Source organism: Tachysurus fulvidraco, chromosome 23 (assembly GCF_022655615.1).
Source record: "Tachysurus fulvidraco isolate hzauxx_2018 chromosome 23, HZAU_PFXX_2.0, whole genome shotgun sequence".
In the NCBI taxonomy this organism is placed as follows: domain Eukaryota; kingdom Metazoa; phylum Chordata; class Actinopteri; order Siluriformes; family Bagridae; genus Tachysurus; species Tachysurus fulvidraco.
The window spans coordinates 2186003-2206002 of record NC_062540.1 but is presented as its reverse complement, the minus strand read 5'-3'; the positions used below and the strand labels follow the sequence as shown (position 1 = coordinate 2206002).

General features: G+C 41.3%; 3 protein-coding genes across 3 annotated transcripts in view; 2 read left to right on the top strand and 1 right to left on the bottom strand.

Moving 5' to 3' along the window:
• Nucleotides 1–2217, bottom strand: part of LOC125140023 (fibronectin type III domain-containing protein 7) — a 10796-nt gene extending 8579 nt beyond the window's left edge. The window contains exons 1-3 of the mRNA XM_047806833.1: nucleotides 2068–2217; nucleotides 1943–1955; nucleotides 1227–1490 (exon numbers count right to left, since the gene is read on the bottom strand). Of these exons, the coding sequence (XP_047662789.1) occupies nucleotides 1227–1490; nucleotides 1943–1955; nucleotides 2068–2121 (331 nt within the window). The 5' untranslated portion in view covers nucleotides 2122–2217. The remainder of the gene's footprint in view (nucleotides 1–1226; nucleotides 1491–1942; nucleotides 1956–2067) is intronic.
• Nucleotides 2218–3463: 1246 nt separating this feature from the next.
• stxbp3 (syntaxin binding protein 3) lies at nucleotides 3464–14666 on the top strand. Its single transcript, XM_027160263.2, has 19 exons — nucleotides 3464–3574; nucleotides 4826–4875; nucleotides 5138–5219; nucleotides 5675–5751; nucleotides 5908–5980; nucleotides 6213–6313; nucleotides 6602–6747; nucleotides 7033–7126; nucleotides 7221–7345; nucleotides 8124–8222; nucleotides 8439–8496; nucleotides 8590–8655; nucleotides 9132–9212; nucleotides 10080–10215; nucleotides 11294–11400; nucleotides 11502–11603; nucleotides 12135–12220; nucleotides 12769–12917; nucleotides 13028–14666. The coding sequence occupies exons 1-19, from the start codon at nucleotides 3529–3531 to the stop codon at nucleotides 13132–13134; spliced, it is 1785 nt and encodes a 594-aa protein (XP_027016064.1). The 5' UTR covers nucleotides 3464–3528; the 3' UTR covers nucleotides 13135–14666.
• A 1531-nt stretch (nucleotides 14667–16197) lies between these two features.
• rabggta (Rab geranylgeranyltransferase subunit alpha) lies at nucleotides 16198–19943 on the top strand. The gene is made up of 9 exons (XM_047807352.1): nucleotides 16198–16332; nucleotides 16596–16619; nucleotides 17099–17209; nucleotides 17419–17543; nucleotides 17628–17815; nucleotides 18099–18353; nucleotides 18562–18645; nucleotides 19501–19583; nucleotides 19788–19943. The coding sequence occupies exons 2-9, from the start codon at nucleotides 16617–16619 to the stop codon at nucleotides 19941–19943; spliced, it is 1005 nt and encodes a 334-aa protein (XP_047663308.1). The 5' UTR covers nucleotides 16198–16332; nucleotides 16596–16616.
• The last annotated feature ends 57 nt before the right edge of the window (nucleotides 19944–20000 follow it).

Sequence of the window (20000 nt, the reverse complement as noted above, 5' to 3'; positions counted from 1 at the left end):
TATTACACCTAATCCGGATTTTCTCTTTTCTAGCTCTATGGAAATTCTTGTCTGTGGTATTACACAGAAATATCAAAATCATTAAAGTATTCCTTTAAAGCAGCGGTGTCCAATCTTTTCCCACCGGAAAGGGTCGGTGTGGGTGCAGGTTTTCATTCAAACCAAGCGGAAGCCACATCAGTGTCTACTAAAAGCCAAGAACAACTAAATAAACAGGTGGAATCAGGTGTGGCTTCTGCTTGGTTGGAATGAAGACCTGCACCCACACACACCGGCCCTTTGTGGATAAGATTGGACACCGCTGCTTTAATGAATCAGATTCACAATAATAATAATGACTTCATCAACTGCCCTTAGTGTTTTATTATAAAGTAAGGTGTATGAGAATGAGAACTGCCCTTGGTGGGTGAGCTGCATCTTTTTTTCCACATTTCAGAGTGCTGGAGTGTCCCTTTAAAATTTTCTAATCATGTCTTTAATAATGTATTATGAGTCAGTATTATTTTTAAACACTGGAGTATTCCTTATATATTTTCTATGAACATTTATAGCGCATCTTTGACCCTATTCAACAAGTGCCCTTAGACTTGGTATAAATAAGCAGAATGTTCGGCTTTCCCCTTACACCAAAATGTCAAAGTTGGGGTATGTACTGTATGGGGTAATTACAGAATTACACTACAGATGTGGTGGAGTATTCCTTTAACACAATTAACAACGTGTTCAACAAGTGCCCTTAGACGTCACACGAGTGAGCTGTAACTCAGGGTCACATACTGGATGTAAAAACCTTTCAAAATGCTGGAGTTCCTCTTTAATTTGTTCTTCTGACATTAATAACGCATTGCTGACAGAACGCGACAACTGCCTTTAGAGTTTTATTGTAATTCTTCGTAAAAATATATATTTGTTCATTTTTTTGTCTGCGGTAATAAAACGTAGAGTGAACATACTGCGAACACGCTGAGTCTGCGGTGGCGAGGGATTCGAACAAACAGCATTGGAGAATTCCTTTAACGATGACATTAATAACGCGTTCAACAGCTGCCCTTTGGCTTTTATTACAAATGAACTGTGAGTAAACGTATTTTATTTTCTTAGAACATAAATCTTCTTATCTGTCGTAATCGCAGGTATGTTGCTTGTGCATTGGATAGAATTATAAATAAAAAACAAACAAAAAAAACAGATTATTCCTTCAATCTGTTTGTTTGTGACATACATACCAGTGTATCCATCCATGGTGGAAGACGCCAGCACGACCATGGAGCCGTCCAGGGCCTCTACCTTAAAAGTGTAGGCACTGTTGGGGTTCAGAGGGGCGACAGAGCCCATGACGGTGTTCTGGCCGAAGGCGGTGAAGACGGACTGGTTGGGAGAACTGCGCAGACTTGCTGTGAGTCTATACGAGGACGAGCCTGCGTATTTACTCCAAGTCAACACTGCACTTTTAGAGGTGACTGTGTACAGGCTGATGGGTAGATCGACTCCTGAGGGGTAAGAGAGAGAGAGAGAGACACGGAGAGAATCACAGAGAGATAATGGAGAAAGACAAAAGAGAGAGACAAAAAAAAACAGAAAGAGACAAGAAGAGAGAACCGGAGATAAATACAATCAGAGACATGGAAAGAGAGAGACATGGAGAGAAACAAGAAGAGAGACAGAGAAATATAGACAGACATGGAAAGAGACACAAAGGGACATACAGAGAGAAATATGGACAGAGACACCAGTAACACAGAAAGGGCAAAAGGGATGAATTCATTAAAATCATTTATATTCATTCATTCATTCATTCATTCATTACATGGATTATCATTTCTAATTTTATTTATTTATTTATTTATTTATTTATTTATTTATTTATTATTTATTTATTAAACCAGTATTTACAAAAATACAAAACATTTTTGTCATCTAAAAAAAAAAACCTGAATCTTACCTTGCACGATATTCTGCAAACAGAAAAAGGAAAATTCAATGCAAAATATTAATAATTTTACAAACCAGAGATCAATCTTTTAACGTCCATCAGATTTATTAATACAGATATTTTTAGAAACATACCTGTGCAGCAATTCCAAGTGAAAACACCAGCAAGGTCACAACACTGAGTCCCATTCTGTTCAAAATCCTGCCTGGTTTCTATCGAGCTGACTTTATTATCCGTGTTATATTCTGCTCTCTCCTGCACTCTCTTTCTCTCCTCTCAAGCTTCAGCGTGTATATTGTTGTCTTTTTCTTTGCAGTTTGTTAAAATACCTGAACTTGTCCCCGCCCCTTTGGTGAAACTAACCAATTAGAGGTGAAGGAGTTGAACACCTTTAGGCAGGAGAACAAGAGAAATTCTATTCTGGAATAAAGTCTACAATTCGGGTTGCTAGAATATTTCATGGAAATAAATGTTTAATAAATAATATATAAATGTGTTCATAAATAACACTATATAACAATTTTAAATGAAGATCGAATTTTTAAATAATTATATATTATATATTATATATTATATATAAGTGTTTTTATCATAAAGTCAAACATGTAAATAAAGAAAATTAGATTTTAATTAAATGTAATTAAATATTTTGCCCACTTAATAGAAAACCTTTTTTCTTTAGATTTTTTTTCTTTTATTTAATATTTTATGTATTTTATGTTTAATATTTCCTTTAATTATAGCATATTGATTGGACTCTTCCTCGCTTCATCTAATTCCTTTTTATTATTTCAGTGTAATTTAACATTTATTTTATAGCAACATCATTATTGTTTCGAGAATTGTTTAGATTTTTCTCTTTTCCCATATGTATTTTTATTTGTTATTATTTATTTGCAAAGTGCGGTCAGCTCCACTGTAATAAATGAAAAAAAAGGTTTGGTCCATTGATATTAGTAATAATTTTAAGACAATTTACAATGTTGTTTTTCTTTCATGTTATATTTGCTTTCTCATTTACCATTCTATAGGCAATTTATATTTTTGAGTAATTATTTCATGTGTATTTTTTTCAAAACAAATTTTCTTATAGTAAATGCAATTTCATATCAGTTATAATTAAAAAAATAAATAAAATAATAATAATAATAATAATAATAATAATAATAATAATAATAATAATAATAATAATATAACAATACTACTACTACTACTAATAATAATAATAATACCAATAATAATAATAATAATAATAATAATAATAATAATAATAATAATAATAATACAAACGAAAATAATAATAATAATAATAATAATAATAATAATAATAATAATAATAATAATAATAATAATACTTTTTATTATTGCAAAGCTCTTTATTTTCTTGATTGCTTAAAGTTTGTATTAAATTCATTTACAGGTTAAAAAAATAAAGCAGGAATTTTTTTTATGTTCTTTTTAAAAAAACGAGCGCGTGCTCCTACCGTACCATATGATACCGTACGAGCTAATCGCGTAGACGCGCACGTGTGCGCGCGCACAAGCACACGCTGACGCTGACGTCACTGCTGACGCAATTACGTATTCGCATCAAAATGGCAGCAGGGACAGAACACGGGCTGAAGAAAATAGTTTGGCAAAGTAAGTGTTTATGTTTATTAAACGCTTTGTAAAGGTTACGGCATGTCGTACAGGCTCGTGTGTATGTTATAGACACTGTGTGGGTTTATTAAAGGTGTCATTAACATGTCCGTAAAGATTAATACGGAAGTTTGTGTGTAATGGAAACAAACAGTGTTGAGTTTCCTGTTCTGTTTTAACTCCAGATGACTTCTGTGTGTTTTAGAGCTCACAGTCTGTATTTAATATAATGCACCAAATGTTCAGAGTTGTCATGGTTATAAAAATAAATAATAAAAAATAAAATCGTGAATAATTTTATACAATATTTCATCCAATCGTTTTGCACATATCGGCATATATTTATAGATTTGCATAATATATGCAAATTAGACGCCCATTTGCATACATTTGCATAATCGATGTAAAACCGTGATACTTTATTTTATTTGTTTTCGTACTTTGTTACAGTGATTCACTGAATGCTAACGATAGATTAGCTTTTATTAGCATTGCTAAGTGGCTAACTTGGCTTTCTGAAGCCAACCTGTCAGTTTACTGCTAAACACTGTAAAGAATTCAGTAGTGTTTATTATTTAATATAATGCATCGAATGTTTATAGTTTATAGTCATGGTTAAAAAAAAAAACTAAATAAAAACGTGAAAAATTGTATACAATATATTTCACCCAATCATCTTAAACATATCGGCATGTATTTAGAGATTTGCATAATTATATGCAAATTAGTCGTCTTTTCACTTGCTTGCATTTGCATAATCGATTTAAAACTTTATTATATTTGTTTTCGTACTTTATGTTACAGTGATTCTCTCAAGGTTTTTGGTTCATAATTTGTTTTGTTTTTTAAACAAACTGGAAAAAAATTCTGGAAAAATAATCTGTAGGGTTTAATAATAATTTAATGCTTATTAATATGCAGATGACGTTTTTTTTTGGGACTTGTTTTCAAAACAAGTTCAGCCTGTTATTAAACGTTTAAAAGCATAACACAAGCAGTGTTGTTAAGGGGAAAAATTCCTAGAAGTGATCTTCAATTTAGGTCTTAAATAATGCTGAACAGAAGACGGGATTAAAATAAAAGATTTCAGCCGTAATTACACGCAGAAGAAAAAAAAAAGACATTTTCAGCTTCTTTTGTATGAATTTCATTATATAAATCTTCACTTATGGAATTTGTGAGTTTAGTGTATTGCTAGAATTATTATTATTTTATTATAATAATTTTTTTCTTTTTTTTGCACGAACACAGAAATCAAGGACACTATTATCGCAGACTGCAAAAAATCAGAAGTATGGAAGGTGAGTGGGTTTTTATAGTTTTTGACACAGCAGGGTTTCTAATAGATTTGGGGGGGGGGGTACGTCCCCACGTCCCCACGTCCTGTATGTTTAAGTCGTACACAAACAAATAAACACACACTGATATGTGATGGTCAAAGCGATGGTAAAAGCTGAAGATCAACACATTTACAGTACTGACGATGGAATGTTTGGTCTTGTGTGTTATACTACCTGGATTGTCATGTCTTCTGTGTGTGTGTGTGTGTGTGTGTGTGTGTAGATAATGATGCTGGACAGCTTCACCACACGCCTCCTGTCTTCGTGCTGCAAAATGTCTGACCTGATGCCTGAAGGCATAACGAGTAAGTACAAGAAGCACAGATGTGTCTGACGCGGTGCGGTTGGCTTCACGATTACAGTCTTGATTAGGTTTCATTGTCATGTATTAAAAAAGAAAAGAAAGAGAGAGAGAGAGAAAGGAAGAAAGAGAGAGAGAGAAAAAGAGAAAGAAAGTAAGAGAGAGAGAGAGAAAGGAGAGAGATAGAAAGCGAGAGAGAAAGAAAGAAAGAAGGAGAGAGAGAGAGAGAGAGAGAGAAAGAAGGAAAGAGAGAGAGATGTGAGATCAGATGTGTCTGATGCTGTGCTGTTGGCTTCACGACTCTGCTTGGTTAAAAAGTCTTGATTAGGTTTCATGTATTACACTCGTATGCAATGTGCTCGAACGCTGTAATCCGGTATCATTTCCTTCAGCGGTTATTACACATCTGCACCAAGGGGCTTTGAATAATAATGGTGACGGCGTGTGTTTTATTTGCAGTCGTGGAAGATTTGTTCAAAAACAGAGAGCCGGTCCTGGAGATGAAGGCGATCTACTTCATGTCTCCTACTGCTAAGGTTTGTGTGTTTATTGTATACATTCTGATATTTATTCTCATATCAATCATGAGTGAAAATTTTTTTCCCATGCTGTCTTCATCAAGTGTGTCTTTGTGTGTGCGTGTGTGTGTGCGTGTGCGTGTGTGTGTGTGTGTGTGTGTTCTTTCCTAACAGTGTGTAGATGTACTCATAAACGACTTCAAGCTCAAGCCCAAGTACAAAGCCGCGTACATCTACTTTACAGACTGTAAGTGTTTGTGTATTCTGTGATGAGATTCACCATGAAACACACTGGTAACCAGCTAAGACTGTTGTCATGGTTACGGTGTGCTCGTTAAACAATAAACAACATATTCGCTGTAATATCGTATTGACCCCTTTCTTTCTTTCTTTCTTTCTTTCTTTCTTTCTTTCTTTCTTTCTTTCTTTCTTTCTTTCTTTCTTTCTTTCTTTCTTTCTTTCTTTTGAAATAAATCCAGACTGTCCAGACGACCTGTTCAACAAGATGAAACTGTTCTGTGCAAAACACATCAAAGTGTGTAAAGAGATCAACCTCTCCTTCCTTCCCTTAGAGAGTCACGTAAGTGTCGCCGTCAGGCATCAATCCGTATCGCCGATTTCCTCACACAGAGCCGTACGTGCATAAAAAGTACCACGCGTTGTTTTTAATAACAAGACGAATAAATCCTTCCAGGTATCAGAGTTCTAAGTGAGAATTGTACCGTGTCGTGTTTTGTCGCTTACGCACTGGACCTGCGATGGCACCACGTGATGCTGGAGTGTTTCTAAGCGCTGATTGTATTTTTTTCTTTTTCAATGTGATTTCTCAGAGTACATTTGAGGTGTGTGTGTGTGTGTGTCTGTGCAGGTGTTTACTTGTGGTAAACCTGAGGCCTTCAAAAGCATCTACGGTTGTAACAGTCAGGATCGAGGGCTAACCCTAGAGGGCATCGCCGATCAAATCGTCAGCCTGTGCGCCACCCTGGACGAGTACCCTGGCGTCCGATACAGGAAGTGAGACAAAATACAGGAACATGTGTTTTGCGAGAGGCACATAGCAATTGCATTGAAAAGATGTTGCACAGAAAAGTCTGTTGTCAGAGGGTCTTGTTTGGGGTGGAGCTAAATTACGGGTCAGAAAAAGCCTCATATGATGAAATAATCCTTGTGTATTTAGGAACACTTTGTTGTTTGCCTGTCATTCTGTTAGCAGCCTTTATGATGCAGTATTCAGTAATACTTTATATACAGAGTGTTTCAGTAAGACGAACGATAATATTAGCCGTTATCTTCCTGCAGGGATTCGGTTTTGGATTGCACCAAATTGCTGGCCGAGCTCGTCGACAATAAACTAGTGCGACATTACGAGCTGGACGACAGCAGCAAGAAGAAGGTGGGCTTTATGTCTTTACACTTAATTCTCCCTGCTTCTTTCTCGTTATTTCTGTCTTGTTTTCATTTACTCGTCTGTAACCTCTATGCTGTAGGAAAAGACACAAGCTCAGCTAATCATCATCGACCGCGGGTTTGACCCTGTGAGCCCGATACTGCATGAGCTGACCTACCAGGCCATGGCTTATGACCTCATCCCCATCAACAATGACACCTACAGGTAACGTCATCCTTTACGTTTTATATCGCGACGACGAGACAGACAGAGAGTAAATTATTTTTAGATTATTCAGTGACTGACTCAACGAGTCAGTCAGTATGTGAGTCACTGAGTCAGTCATCCAGTCAGTGAGTCAGTCATCCAGTCAGTGCAGTCAATGAGTCAGTCATCCAGTCAGTGTAGTCAATGAGTCAGTCATCCAGTCAGTTGAGTCAATGAGTCAGTCATCCAGTCAGTGAGTCAATGAGTCAGTCATCCAGTCAATGAGTCAGTCATCCAGTCAGTGAGTCAATGAGTCAGTCAGTGAGTGAACGAGTCAGTCATCCAGTCAGTGAGTGAACGAGTCAGTCATCCAGTCAGTGAGTGAACGAGTCAGTCATCCAGTCAGTGAGTGAACGAGTCAGTCATCCAGTCAGTGAGTGAACGAGTCAGTCATCCAGTCAGTGAGTGAACGAGTCAGTCATCCAGTCAGTGAGTCAACGAGTCAGTCATCCAGTCAGTGAGTCAACGAGTCAGTCATCCAGTCAGTGAGTCAACGAGTCAGTCATCCAGTCAGTGAGTCAACGAGTCAGTCATTCAGTCAGTGAGTCAGTCATCTAGTGAGTCAATGAGTCAGTCATCCAGTCCATGAGTTGTCCATAGAGTCTTCCATTCAGTGAGTCGTGAGTCATCAGTGAGTCGTCCAGTCAGTCATCAAATCAGTCAGTCGCCCAGTCAGTGAGTCATTCAGCACAGCGCTAAAACATATGTCAGTTGAACTGTGGTTTGTGTGCACCAGGTACAAAGGGAAGGACGGATCAGAAAAAGAAGCCTTACTGAATGAAAGCGACGAGTTATGGATGAGACTGCGACACATGCACATCGCTGAGGTCACTGCGTGAGTAGCTACACAAACTCAAATGACTCGAATACAGCAGGTATCAAATGATTCAGAAGTGTTTCACTTATTGCAGCAGTCGCCCAACACACCAGCCTTTAGTCCTGCAGTGGGCGCTAACGCTAACGGACACAAGGCGTTTTATAGCCTCCACTTTCAGCCTTATAGTAACACTTTTCTTATTCAACACTTTCTTTTAATTTATTTATAATTTAGGCAAATTCCAAAGCTGGTGAAGGAGATCTCTGCTCACAAGAAGCAGCCGGATGGGAAGGTGCGTACTTGTTCTCCTACAGGATCTCATTGGGGTTTAGATGCTCCTTGTGTACCGTTTCAGACTTTTGTGTGCTTTTGTTCTCCATTTCAGATGTCGATAGGAGGATTGGCAGACCTCATGAAGAAGATGCCCTCCTTCCGTAAACAGGTCTCTCAGGTAGGCAACACCTGATGCCCGGCCCTGTCTCTGGGGACTGCTGTCCTTATATTCACATGACACACTCATGGTTTTGTGGTACACTTCCTAGAAGATTTCCATTCACTGCTGAGATGTGATCCGTGGCGTCAGTGCCGTGCCCTGACCTTAAGCATTTCACATGATATCCTCCAGGACGCATGTAGAGTATAGCGATGTCTCGAATGCTACACGTTCTGCACTGTTAGCGTGATCGGTATGGTAATAATACGAGCGGCCCACCGGACATCACCGGATGACTGTCTGAGCTCTAAAATGGCTTCTTTAGCATCAGTTCTTTGCAGCTCGGTGCTCTTCAATACATCGCATGCAGTATATAATTTAGTACGCAGTTAGTTTTCTGTTTGCTTTTTTTTGTTGTTGTTGTTGGTGAGGTTTTTACGATTTTCCTGTGAAATCGTGTTCGTTATCCTGATTCTGTTTCTTCCTCTTCTCAGAAAACGGTTCATCTCTCTCTAGCGGAGGATTGCATGAACAAGTTCCAGAGCTCGGTGGAGAAGCTGTGCAAAGCGGAGCAGGTAACTTTAAGGTTTTTATTAAGCAGCACTCCATAAACCTCAAACTCTTTTTTTTTTTCTGTTTTTGTTTTTAAAGTGAGGTAGCAGATTAAATCGTGTTCTGAGATCGCAGCTGGGAAGAAGCTGAACAGTGGACTAAGAATTTGGAAATGATATAAAAAGGTCATAAGTAATAAAAATAGGCAAGCTGCCGTTCCACTGGACTTCTGCCTTTCTGTCGTATTACTGTTTCCTGGTGCATGAGAGAGAGAGAGAGAGAGAGAGAGAGAGAGAGGAAAAGAGATAGAGACAGAGGAAAAGAGAGAGAGAGAGAGGAAAAGCTCTCTCTCTCTCTTCCCCTCTCTCTTCTTCCCTCTCTCTCTTTCTCCCCTCTCTCTCTCTCTCTTCCCCTCTCTCTCTCTTCACTCTCTCTCTCTTCCCCTCTCTCTCTGCTCTTTCTCTCTTTCTCTTCACTCTCTTTTCCCCCTTCTCTCTCGTCCCCCGACCCCCCTATCCCCCCTCTCCCTCCCCCATCCCCCTCTATTCCCCCCCTCTCTCTCCTTCTCCCTTCCCTCTCTCTCTACATATTATTTATATATTTATATATAAAGAAACATATAAATTTATAAAATATTCAATAAATATAGAGAGGGTAAAATATGTAATAGAGAGATAAGGAGACGGCACTATTACATGTTGACATAATCACACCCTACAGAACCAACACAGTGTTAATGCAGTATTTAGTGTTGGTGTGTCAGTAGGCAGAGTAGCTGTGAACGTGATCAGGTTCCAGTCTAATGAACATATTGAACACAGCTTTACTAAAACCCTCCTCCAGCTGAATCAGTCCCTGTTTGTGCTCAGCGTGTGTTTCCGTGCTTGTAGGACCTTGCCAATGGTTCTGATGTAGAAGGTCAGAAGGTGAAGGACCCCATGAGGACGCTGCTGCCCATCCTGCTGCACCAACACAGCATCCACGACAAGATCCGCGCCGTGCTGCTCTACATCTTCAGCCTCAACGGTGCGTCGACTCCACTGTAAAAAAAAAAAACAAGACTTAACTCCCTGCTTAAGACCAGAACATCTGGCATCTGTGTAGAAAAAGATTTAAATAGATTTACAAATGACCCGAAAGAGCTTCAAACCCTATGATGAGTTTTTAATTAAAATTCATTCTTTTAAAATCCATTCATTGGCATTTAAATCTCTGTTTACATTTCAACCCTGACCCTTAAAGGTGAGGTCTCCGATTTTTGAAAGCCAATGTTGACATTTGAAATCACCAAAACAAACACGCCCCTAACCCAAATGGGTCCCACCCCTGTATCGATAGCTCCGCCCACACATACATACGTAACCGAGGCAGAAATGTGACTTTATCACACACAAGCATAATGATGTAAAGGACAAAGGCATATATTAGTTCTGTGTAACAAAGCAAAACCAACGTTACTCACCTATCGAGAAGGAAAAAAGCGCCTCGGCGTCTTAAGTAAAGTCGGCCACATATTCACAGGTCGGAGTTTCCCGAGTCGATAACTCCTGAGCTAAACGCTGTTACTACACAAAACGCGGTTGTAGCTGCCTCTCTACATCACTACGATAGAAAAGAGGTGTTATTTGTGTAGTAACAGCGTTTAGCTCAGGAGTTATTGACTCGGGAAACTCCAACCTGTGAATATGTGGCCGACTTCCTGCTCCTTCAGTTCTCTCCAGCGCTGGAAAGCTGATCCTATATTAACACGTCCTACTTCTTGTCCTTATCGTAAGTCTTTCTTCTCTTTCTTTCTTTGTTTTTATCCTCCATGTCGATGTTAAAACCGCTTTCTGCTAATATCACACATGCGCACTGAACGCTCTCTCCGCTGTATATTGACAAGCCCCGCCCCTTTCTGCTCATTGGCTACACGTTTGTTTTGATTTTTGTTTATTATTCGGCCCGACTCGGTTTTCTGAAGCATTACTCAAAAATCTGAGACCCCGCCTTTAATGTAAATGTCTTAAATGTCTGATGAAAACCAAATACAGAATTAATCACACAGACATTCAGGTTTTACGCTTATACCGTTTTTTTATCCCGTGCGATTTTCCGAAAGCAGGGACGACCGAGGAGAACCTGAATAAGTTAATTCAGCACGTGAAGATCGAGCACGAGCCGGAGTACATCAACAACTGGAAAGAGTTAGGGGTGCCGATCATCAGCTCGGTGAGAGAGGCTCACACACGCTTTCATAACAAACCGTTCATAAAAGCGGACGCCGTCAAAACGCAGCGTCTCTTCACCTCCATGTTTCCGTGTTTCCGCAGTCGAGTCTGTTCTCTTTCCGGAAGTCGTCTAGAAGAGATCGCTCTCAGGAAGAGACGTATAACCTCTCACGATGGACGCCAGTTATCAAGGATGTGATGGAGGTGAGCTAGAGACTGAAGAAAAACAACCGAGGGGAAAAATATTAATATAAGTATGTGTTAATGTGTTAAAAAAATTCTGCTGTTTTAGAAAACGAACCAATGCCGTCCGACCAATCAGAATCGAGAATTCAGTTCCGCCGTGGCGCAAATGTGGCTGTAAGAAAGTTTAGCTTGTGCTTTTAGCTCGAAGCCCAGCGTCAGATAGCATTGGCCACAGGTGATGTGGTGATGGTGCTGAGAACCAGGACACAGGTCCAGAGAGACCGAGGGTGTGGTAACGTAGCCGATTTATCTCGCATATCAAGTACCTCTCATCAGCCTTATTTAATCCTACAGCAGTGAGAAGCTGAGAAACTGGTTATCACACACAATCACAAAATTATTTATTCAGCATATCACCTGGGACGGGTGTGAAGATACGAGGTGCAACGAGATTATGTTAAAAAAAAAAAAAAAAAGCAAACAAGGAAATTGTATCGTAGAAACAGCGTCTCTCATTTTCCTCTGTGTGTGTGTGTGTGTGTGTGGCAGGATGTGGTGGAGAATAAGCTGGACACAAGAGATTGGCCACACCAGTCCGAGTGTCCCTCGGCGTGGAACGGATCCCGGGCTGTGAGGTAAACCAGGGACCAGTCATTTATTAATCCATGCTTTTAAATATGAAACTGGAAATAAAGTCCAGGCACAATATAAAGTAAATACGTTAAACGTTAAAGCCAAAACAGGGCGAGTCAGGTTTAATTTCTTAATAAGGCTGAGATGGTCAGGTTCGCCATCATGTGTTGTTAAGTGATAACGCCCATGACCTCGATCACGATATCCATCGGTGCAAACGGCACAAAATGCCAGTATTTTAAGCCAGTATTTTAACGATGATACACACCGTAAACGTGTCTCACGTCCATCTCTCTCATTCTCTCCTTCATGCTCACAGAGTCGTGAGGTAAGCGTGCAAGTGTGAATTGTTCCAATAACAGTGTGAGCAGGAAACCAGTCAGTAAATGATTATGAAGTGTGTTCCATCATCAGCCCAACCGACGTGTCTGCTATTGTGTGGAATCTTTTATAGCACATTTACGTGGCAGCGAAAAGAGATCAGTCGGTCTCGGTTTATCTGTAAACTAAAAATGTTCCGATTCTCCCTCATATCCGTCCTCTTCTTCAGCGCAAGGCAGAAACCTAAGCCGAACTCGCCGGACGACCACAGGAACGGCTCCCGCCTCATCATCTTCATCCTGGGCGGCGTCAGCTACTCGGAGATGCGCTGTGCGTACGAGGTCACCAAAGCCAACAAGTCCTGTGAGGTTATCATCGGTGAGCACATACCTGTACCAGTCTGTCCTGCCGTGGCACAACAAACAAAGCAAAAGACTTAGAATAGGTCCATGGGTCTGAACGTTGTTTTTTTTGTCCCGTCCGTGCAGGTTCCACTCACGTCCTGACTCCCACCAGCCTCCTGGAGGACATTCGAGACCTGAGCAAAAAACCTATGGAGACTTTCACAATAGTGGATGAGAGAGCCAGCTGCTGAGCATCGCGTCATCAGAAAGCCTCACACACCCTCTCCTCATCCTCCTAATGCCTTAATCTCCCCCACACCTTTTCTCCAAGCACTCAGAGTCTCTGTTACAGGATTAAAGGGAACGCAGTTATGATCAGTTTTAAGGGCCGCCTTCATTTCTTTTACAGACTACACACCTGGGACAGGTACTCACAAGCTGAGAGACCACCTGTCTCAAGTGTGTGAGGCTGTAATAGAAGAAATGGTCAGACTGAAGGGGGATCCATGAGAACCGGAGCACTCTTCATACAGCTTGAACATAATGTCAGGCTCAGGATTCATGAGAAACGTTTGCTCTCTGATTGGCTTCACATTGTTCGAGTTGTGTGAAGATGCCATCCATTAAAGGGACGCTTCAGGGTCCGAGCCATTGTACACCATCTTCCTCGACGTTCGGGGTCTGATTTTGGCTTCCTCAAATGTTCACATGCAAAAAAAAATTAAAAGATCTCTTTCGTAAAATATCAGGAAGAAATTTTTACTTGTGTTGTGATTATAAGTTTATAGAAGAAGTCCGTTATCTTTACATTTCAACAATTCTGATATAACTGTGTCAGAAGGTATTATAGGATTAGTTTCTCACCCTTTCTAACACTCGGTCGTATCTATAGTAACTGGAGTCTCCAGTATCAGTGCCTTAATAAACTACGGACACGTCGTCTGACATGGTGTACAATTGAAGTTTCGCTCAGTGTCACGACGAAGCTGATCATTCCTGTTTGTATTTAGTGGACACATTACGCTCAAGATGGCATCTTCTGTACTTATTAACCTCCTGTTTTATTTGTACATTACACTATATTACCATTACAGTTCATACCGCTGACTTCCTGTCGTTCGGTCTGTAATAATCTCTGCACTGTTGTTTGCGTAACTACTTCACCGTGTGCACACTCGGATGGAAGAGTCCCGACCCGGTCGGTGATTAGAGAAGACCTCACTGGAGCAGAATTAATGCAGCGTATAGATTTGTTTAAACATGTTAACGATAACTTCATACCGAGGAAAGATCTCACCATTGTGCCTGCTTTAGCGCTCCAGCGTAGACAACTGCGGTTCTTGTCCTCTTTTTTTTCAGGCTACTCACTAAAATATAAAACTAGAAACTTAAGCACAAAGAGACTGAGACTGGTTTTTAGAACTGGAACAGGATTAAGCCTTAATATAGTCAATCGGTTGAAACATTAAGTGACTAAAAACTTTGACTTATTACTGACATTAGCCTCAGATTATTACAGGTATTAACGCTCTTTCTGTCATAACAGGATAATTCACATATTACAGACATGTTCGTATTTCCCAAACCAGCTCTGGACCTTCACTTGTGTGCCTTGTGTTTAATTGCATGTACAGATACTATAGGTGCCTGCTAGGAATAACCAGATTTGTGTTTGCTTTGTTGTAACTATACACCATAATGAATAATATAATGCTTTTGTTGTTGTTGTTGTAATTATTAACAACTTTCTACTGAACAAATGACAAGTAAATGAATGACACGATTCAATGGTCATGTGGTGCTTCAAAGATTTAAGAAGAGCACAGTGAGTGTTCTAATAAGGTATCGTTACTATAGTAACAGCTCAGTTATTTCATATAAACTAAACCTAATAAAGAAGGGATTGTTAAAAACTGTTAGCAAAGAATAAAATGTTTGTAATGGTTCGTTTAGCTGCTGCATTGTAAGTGAAGATCATCTATAGATGCTTTATATGGCTTCGCTTTGCACCTGTTACCTCAGGATTCTCTGTTAAGCAGATGCTTGGAATTGAAATGTTTTCATCAACATCTGTCTCAATCTGGCTATTTTATAAACTGCTTTCTAAAAAAGCTCATAATATATTAAAAGTGTTAGAAAGTTTATGTCTGTAAATAAGCGTTCTCACGAAGTTCACAGGTTTATTTGGATTAAATATCTGGGTTTGACCGGGATACAGGCTTTGTGAGAGGATGATGATACTGTATTAGAAATACTTTAGCACCATCTTGTGCTTCAAATGTTCCTGTCGTGGAGATCATGACGGAGTCCAGAGTACATACACAAAGAGAGAGAGATGAGAGACAGACAGAGACACAGAGAGATGAGAGAGACAGACCGAGAAAGAGAGAGAGACAGAGTGATGAGAGAGACAGACCGAGAAAGAGAGACAGAGTGATGAGAGAGAAAGATAGAGAGAGATGAGAGAGAAAGAGACACAGACACACACAGAGAGATAGAGAAATGAGAGAGAGAGAGAGACACACACACACAGACACACACACCCAGAGAGAGAGAGACACACACAGACACACACACCCAGAGAGAGAGAGAGAGACACACACACACAGACACACACACCCAGAGAGAGAGACACACACAGACACACCCAGAGAGAGAGAGACACAGACACACACACCCAGAGAAAGAGAGAGAGACACACACAGACACACACACCTAGAGAGAGAGAGACACACACACCTAGAGAGAGACACACACAGACACACACACGCAGAGAGAGAGACACACACAGACACACCCAGAGAGAGAGAGAGACACAGACACACACACCCAGAGAAAGAGAGAGAGACACACACAGACACACACACCTAGAGAGAGAGAGACACACACACACAGACACACACACCTAGAGAGAGACACACACAGACACACACACCCAGAGAGAGAGACACACACACGCACAGACAAAGAGAGAGACACAGAGAGAGAGAGTTCTGTCTGAATTTTGTTGTTATTATTTACATGTTATAACTGATGTGTTAAACCAAAGACAGACAGTAAATGGTTCATTTGGTAATTTTTTATAGTTATGTTTTAAGTTGATTAAACCGTCATATAAAATTGTACGTTTAGTAAAATAAAACAAACTCAAGATAAATTAGCGTATAGAAATTACACAACGGAAATTCACACGGTTTCTAAAGTGTTTATTATTTATTTAGTCTACTTATTTATTTATTATTATTATTAATTTTTTTTGTTGTATTTTGGTTAAAAAAAGAAAAGAATATAAAGAAAACCAACATAGATTCCATACATTTAATAAAACTTTTAATCGGAAAATAAAGCGGAAGTGACGACATCGCAAAGAGACGGAAGTAGCTGAAATTTGTAGTCTACTGGCTGGAGACGTCAGTGTATGTCGGTCTGAGAGCAAACAGCATTAAACGGTGAGATTTAAGTCTAAAATCTTCTTCCATTCCGTTCAGTGGCCTGAGTTAGTGTGTCAGTGAGTCAGCTTTAAACAGAACTGACAGTTTAATAAAGTGTCCCTGTTTATTTATTACACGTTAACATTATTTACTGTAACGTGAGTTTACATTTACACCAATCACTAAAGATGCAGAAACACACTGGGTGGTTTCGCGCATGCGCATTGAGCTGCACTGAGTTCTGTACATGATTTATTCTTATTTATTATTTTTTCTTTCAGACTTGAAGCTTGTGTAAAGCCATGGTGAGTTACATCTGATGTGACCTGAGCTTTACAGTCTGTCTCTCTGTCTGTCTGTCTCTCTGTCTGTATGTATGTCTGTCTGTCTGTCTGTCTGTCTGTATATCTATCTATCTATCTATCTATCTATCTATCTATCTATCTATCTATCTATCTATCTATCTATCTATCTATCTGTCTGTGTGTCTGTCTGTCTGTCTGTCTGTCTGTGTATGTCTCTCTCTTTGTCCGTCCGTGTGTCTTTCTCTCTGTCTGTGTGTGTCTGTGTGTGTGTGTGTGTCTGTCTGTCTGTCTCTCTCTGTCTCTCTGTCTCTGTCTGTCTCTCTCTCTGTCTGTCACTCTGTCTGTCTGTCTGTCTGTCTCTCTCTCTGTCACTCTGTCTGTCTGTCTCTCTGTCTGTCTCTTTATCTCTATGTCCGTCTGTCTCTCTCTCCACCTGTTCTGTCATATTTACTCTCTGTTACTCCTTCTGTCTTGCACAGCACGGTCGGGTAAAGGTAAAGTCCACTGCTCAGCAGGAAGAGGAGAAGAGGAAAGAGCGAGAGAAGAAGCTGAAAGTGTATCTGACGGTTCGTGATGCCATCTTCAAAAAGGTCAGTCATGAAGCGAGAAAATCCAAATTCTCCCATAATAAAATCTATTATAATGATAAGTCATAATAATAATAATAATAATAATAATAATAATCATGAACCTAATTAGTGTTCAGTGTTTTGGTAGCTGTTATTCCAGCAGCAAAATATAATCTATGTATTTAAAGGTTTATAATATTAACCGTATAACTTTCTGTATCTTTGCTCAGAGGAGTAATAGTGAGCTGGATGAAGAAGCTCTCCAGCTCACGCAGCAGCTCCTGGCTTCTAACCCAGACTTCGCCACGCTGTGGAACTACAGGAGAGAGATCCTTCTGCACCTGGAGACTGTCAAGTGAGAGAACTACAGCTCGCAGCAAACTTGGTGTATTTAATGAAAGCATGTTCTTTAAACCTTGTTGCCTCGCACTCTGTCTAGAGAGGAGGAGGAGATGCAGAAGCTGTACGAAGCCGAGCTTCTCTTCATCGAGTCGTGTCTGAAAGTGAACCCCAAGTCGTACGGGAGCTGGCATCACCGTGGCTGGGTGTCGTCCCGCCTCCCGAGACCCGACTGGAAAAGAGAGCTCAGCCTGTGTGACCGCTGCCTCAGCCTGGACGACCGCAACTGTGAGCGAGAGGGATGAGAGGAAGACAGAGAGAGAGAGAGAGAGAGAGAGAGAGATGATGTATTGTGTTAAGAGAAGGGGAAGGAAGTGGATGGTGGAAAGAAGGAACTTTTATTTTCTGTTGTCTGCTCAAATTGAAATAGCATGTGTGGGCAGAGCCAGCAGCGCTGCTAGCATTACATAACATAACATGTAAATCGTTATGCGTTGTCATTTATTCAACCAAAAAAAGGTCCTAATGTCCATTTCTTCTTCTCCTCTCTCTCTTTCTCTCTCTCACTCAGTTCACTGTTGGGATTATCGCCGCTTGGTGGTGAAGGCGTCCAGAGTTTCAGTGGAACAGGAGCTCCAGTTTACAGACCGTCTGATCGGGTCCAACTTTTCCAACTACTCGAGCTGGCACTACCGGAGCACACTGCTGCCCCTGCTACACCCACAGCCTACATCTGATCCGGAATCAGCCTGCCAAAAACACACTGGGCGCACAGCCTCGCCTCAGACACATGGACACAGGGTGTGTGAGGAGCAGCTGCTCAAAGGTCAGAGCTCACACACATGTGTACACAAACATTATACACAAAGTATCTAAAATAACCTTGAATAAAAAGTTATTAAAAAATGTAACAATTGAATAATAAACATGTTTAGGCTTCCAAACAGTCTCGAATTCATGAGGATTTTTTTATTTTATTTTTTTATTTATTTATTTTTTTGCATAACACTAAATGTTACTTCTGTTATGTCTAGAATATGAACTGGTGCAGAATGCTGTCTTCACGGACCCGAGTGACCAAAGCGTCTGGTTCTACTACCGCTGGCTCCTGGGAAGAGGTATGTGAGTGGGGAGGGCATGTGAGTGAGTGGGGAGGGCATGTGAGTGAGTGGGGAGGGTGTGTGAGTGAGTGGGGAGGACGTGTGAGTGAGTGGGGAGGGCGTGTGAGTGAGTGGGGAGGGCGTGTGGGGAGGGCGTGTGAGTGAGTGGGGAGGGCGTGTGAGTGAGTGGGGAGGGCGTGTGAGTGAGTGGGGAGGGCGTGTGAGTGAGTGGGGAGGGCGTGTGAGTGAGTGGGGAGGGCGTGTGAGTGAGGTGGGGAGGGGGCGTGTGAGTGAGTGGGGAGGGGGCGTGTGAGTGAGTGGGGAGGGGCGTGTGAGTGAGTGCGTGGGGCGTGTGAGTGAGTGGGGAGGGCGTGTGAGTGAGTGGGGGAGGGGGTGTGAGTGCGGGGGGCGGGCGTGTGAGTGAGTGGGGAGGGCGTGTGAGTGAGTGGGGCAGGTGTGTGAGTGAGTGGGGAGGGCGTGTGAGTGAGTGGGGAGGGCGTGTGAGTGAGTGAGTGGGGCGGGCGTGTGAGTGAGTGGGGTGTGTGAGTGAGTGGGGCAGGTGTGTGAGTGGGGCAGGTGTGTGAGTGGGGCAGGTGTGTGAGTGAGTGGGGCGTGTGAGTGAGTGGGGAGGGCGTGTGAGTGAGTGGGGAGGGCGTGTGAGTGAGTGAGTAGGGCGGGCGTGTGAGTGAGTGGGGCGGGCGTGTGAGTGAGTGGGGTGGGCGTGTGAGTGAGTGGGGCGGGCGTGTGAGTGAGTGGGGCGGGTGTGTGAGTGGGGGTGTCACTGAGTGTGTGTGTGTTGGGGGACATTGATTTCTGTCTTATTGTGGATGATGTTGACATGACTGGGTTTCCTGTCCCTGGTCCCTGTGCTAGCGGAGCGTGAGGAGCTGATTAGCTGTGTGTATGTGAGCAGAGAGGGAGAGCGAGTCGCTGTGGCTTTCTCCAAACCTGTTAACGTGAGACTCTTCTAATGACCAGACTTTTAATGTTCATATCACAGTAGAAACATGTGCAGGACTTTACTCTCTCTCTCTCTCTCTCTCTCTCTCTCTCTCTCTCTCTGTTTTTCTCTCTCTCTCTCTCTCTCTCTCTCTCTCTCTCTCTCCCCTTCTCTGTTTTTCTCTCTCTTGCCCCCCCTCTCCCACCCCTCTCTTCCTCAGGTGGTGAGTTTGATGTTGTTGTTAGATGGTCAGCCCCAGCAGGTGGAGTGGAGGAGTGTTCACCCCCAGTTTCACCACAGCCCCGTCTGGGTAATTTTATTGCCCTATTTATACACTGTGAATGAGGAAAGATTACAGATTCGAAAATCTGTATGAATTTGTGATCATAGTGTAAACATTGTGTGTGTACAACATCCTCTCTCTCTCTCTCTC

Bases quoted from the DNA above. Each gene is read 5' to 3' on its own strand.
- stxbp3 (XM_027160263.2), top strand. From the start codon at position 3,529: ATGGCAGCAGGGACAGAACACGGGCTGAAGAAAATAGTTTGGCAAA. The intron at 5,220-5,674 runs GTAAGTACAAGA...TTTTATTTGCAG, and splicing joins GATGCCTGAAGGCATAACGA to TCGTGGAAGATTTGTTCAAA. The intron at 6,314-6,601 runs GTAAGTGTCGCC...GTGTCTGTGCAG, and splicing joins TCCTTCCCTTAGAGAGTCAC to GTGTTTACTTGTGGTAAACC.
- rabggta (XM_047807352.1), top strand. The intron at 18,646-19,500 runs GTATGTGAGTGG...TCCCTGTGCTAG, and splicing joins CCGCTGGCTCCTGGGAAGAG to CGGAGCGTGAGGAGCTGATT. The intron at 19,584-19,787 runs GTGAGACTCTTC...TCTCTTCCTCAG, and splicing joins CTTTCTCCAAACCTGTTAAC to GTGGTGAGTTTGATGTTGTT.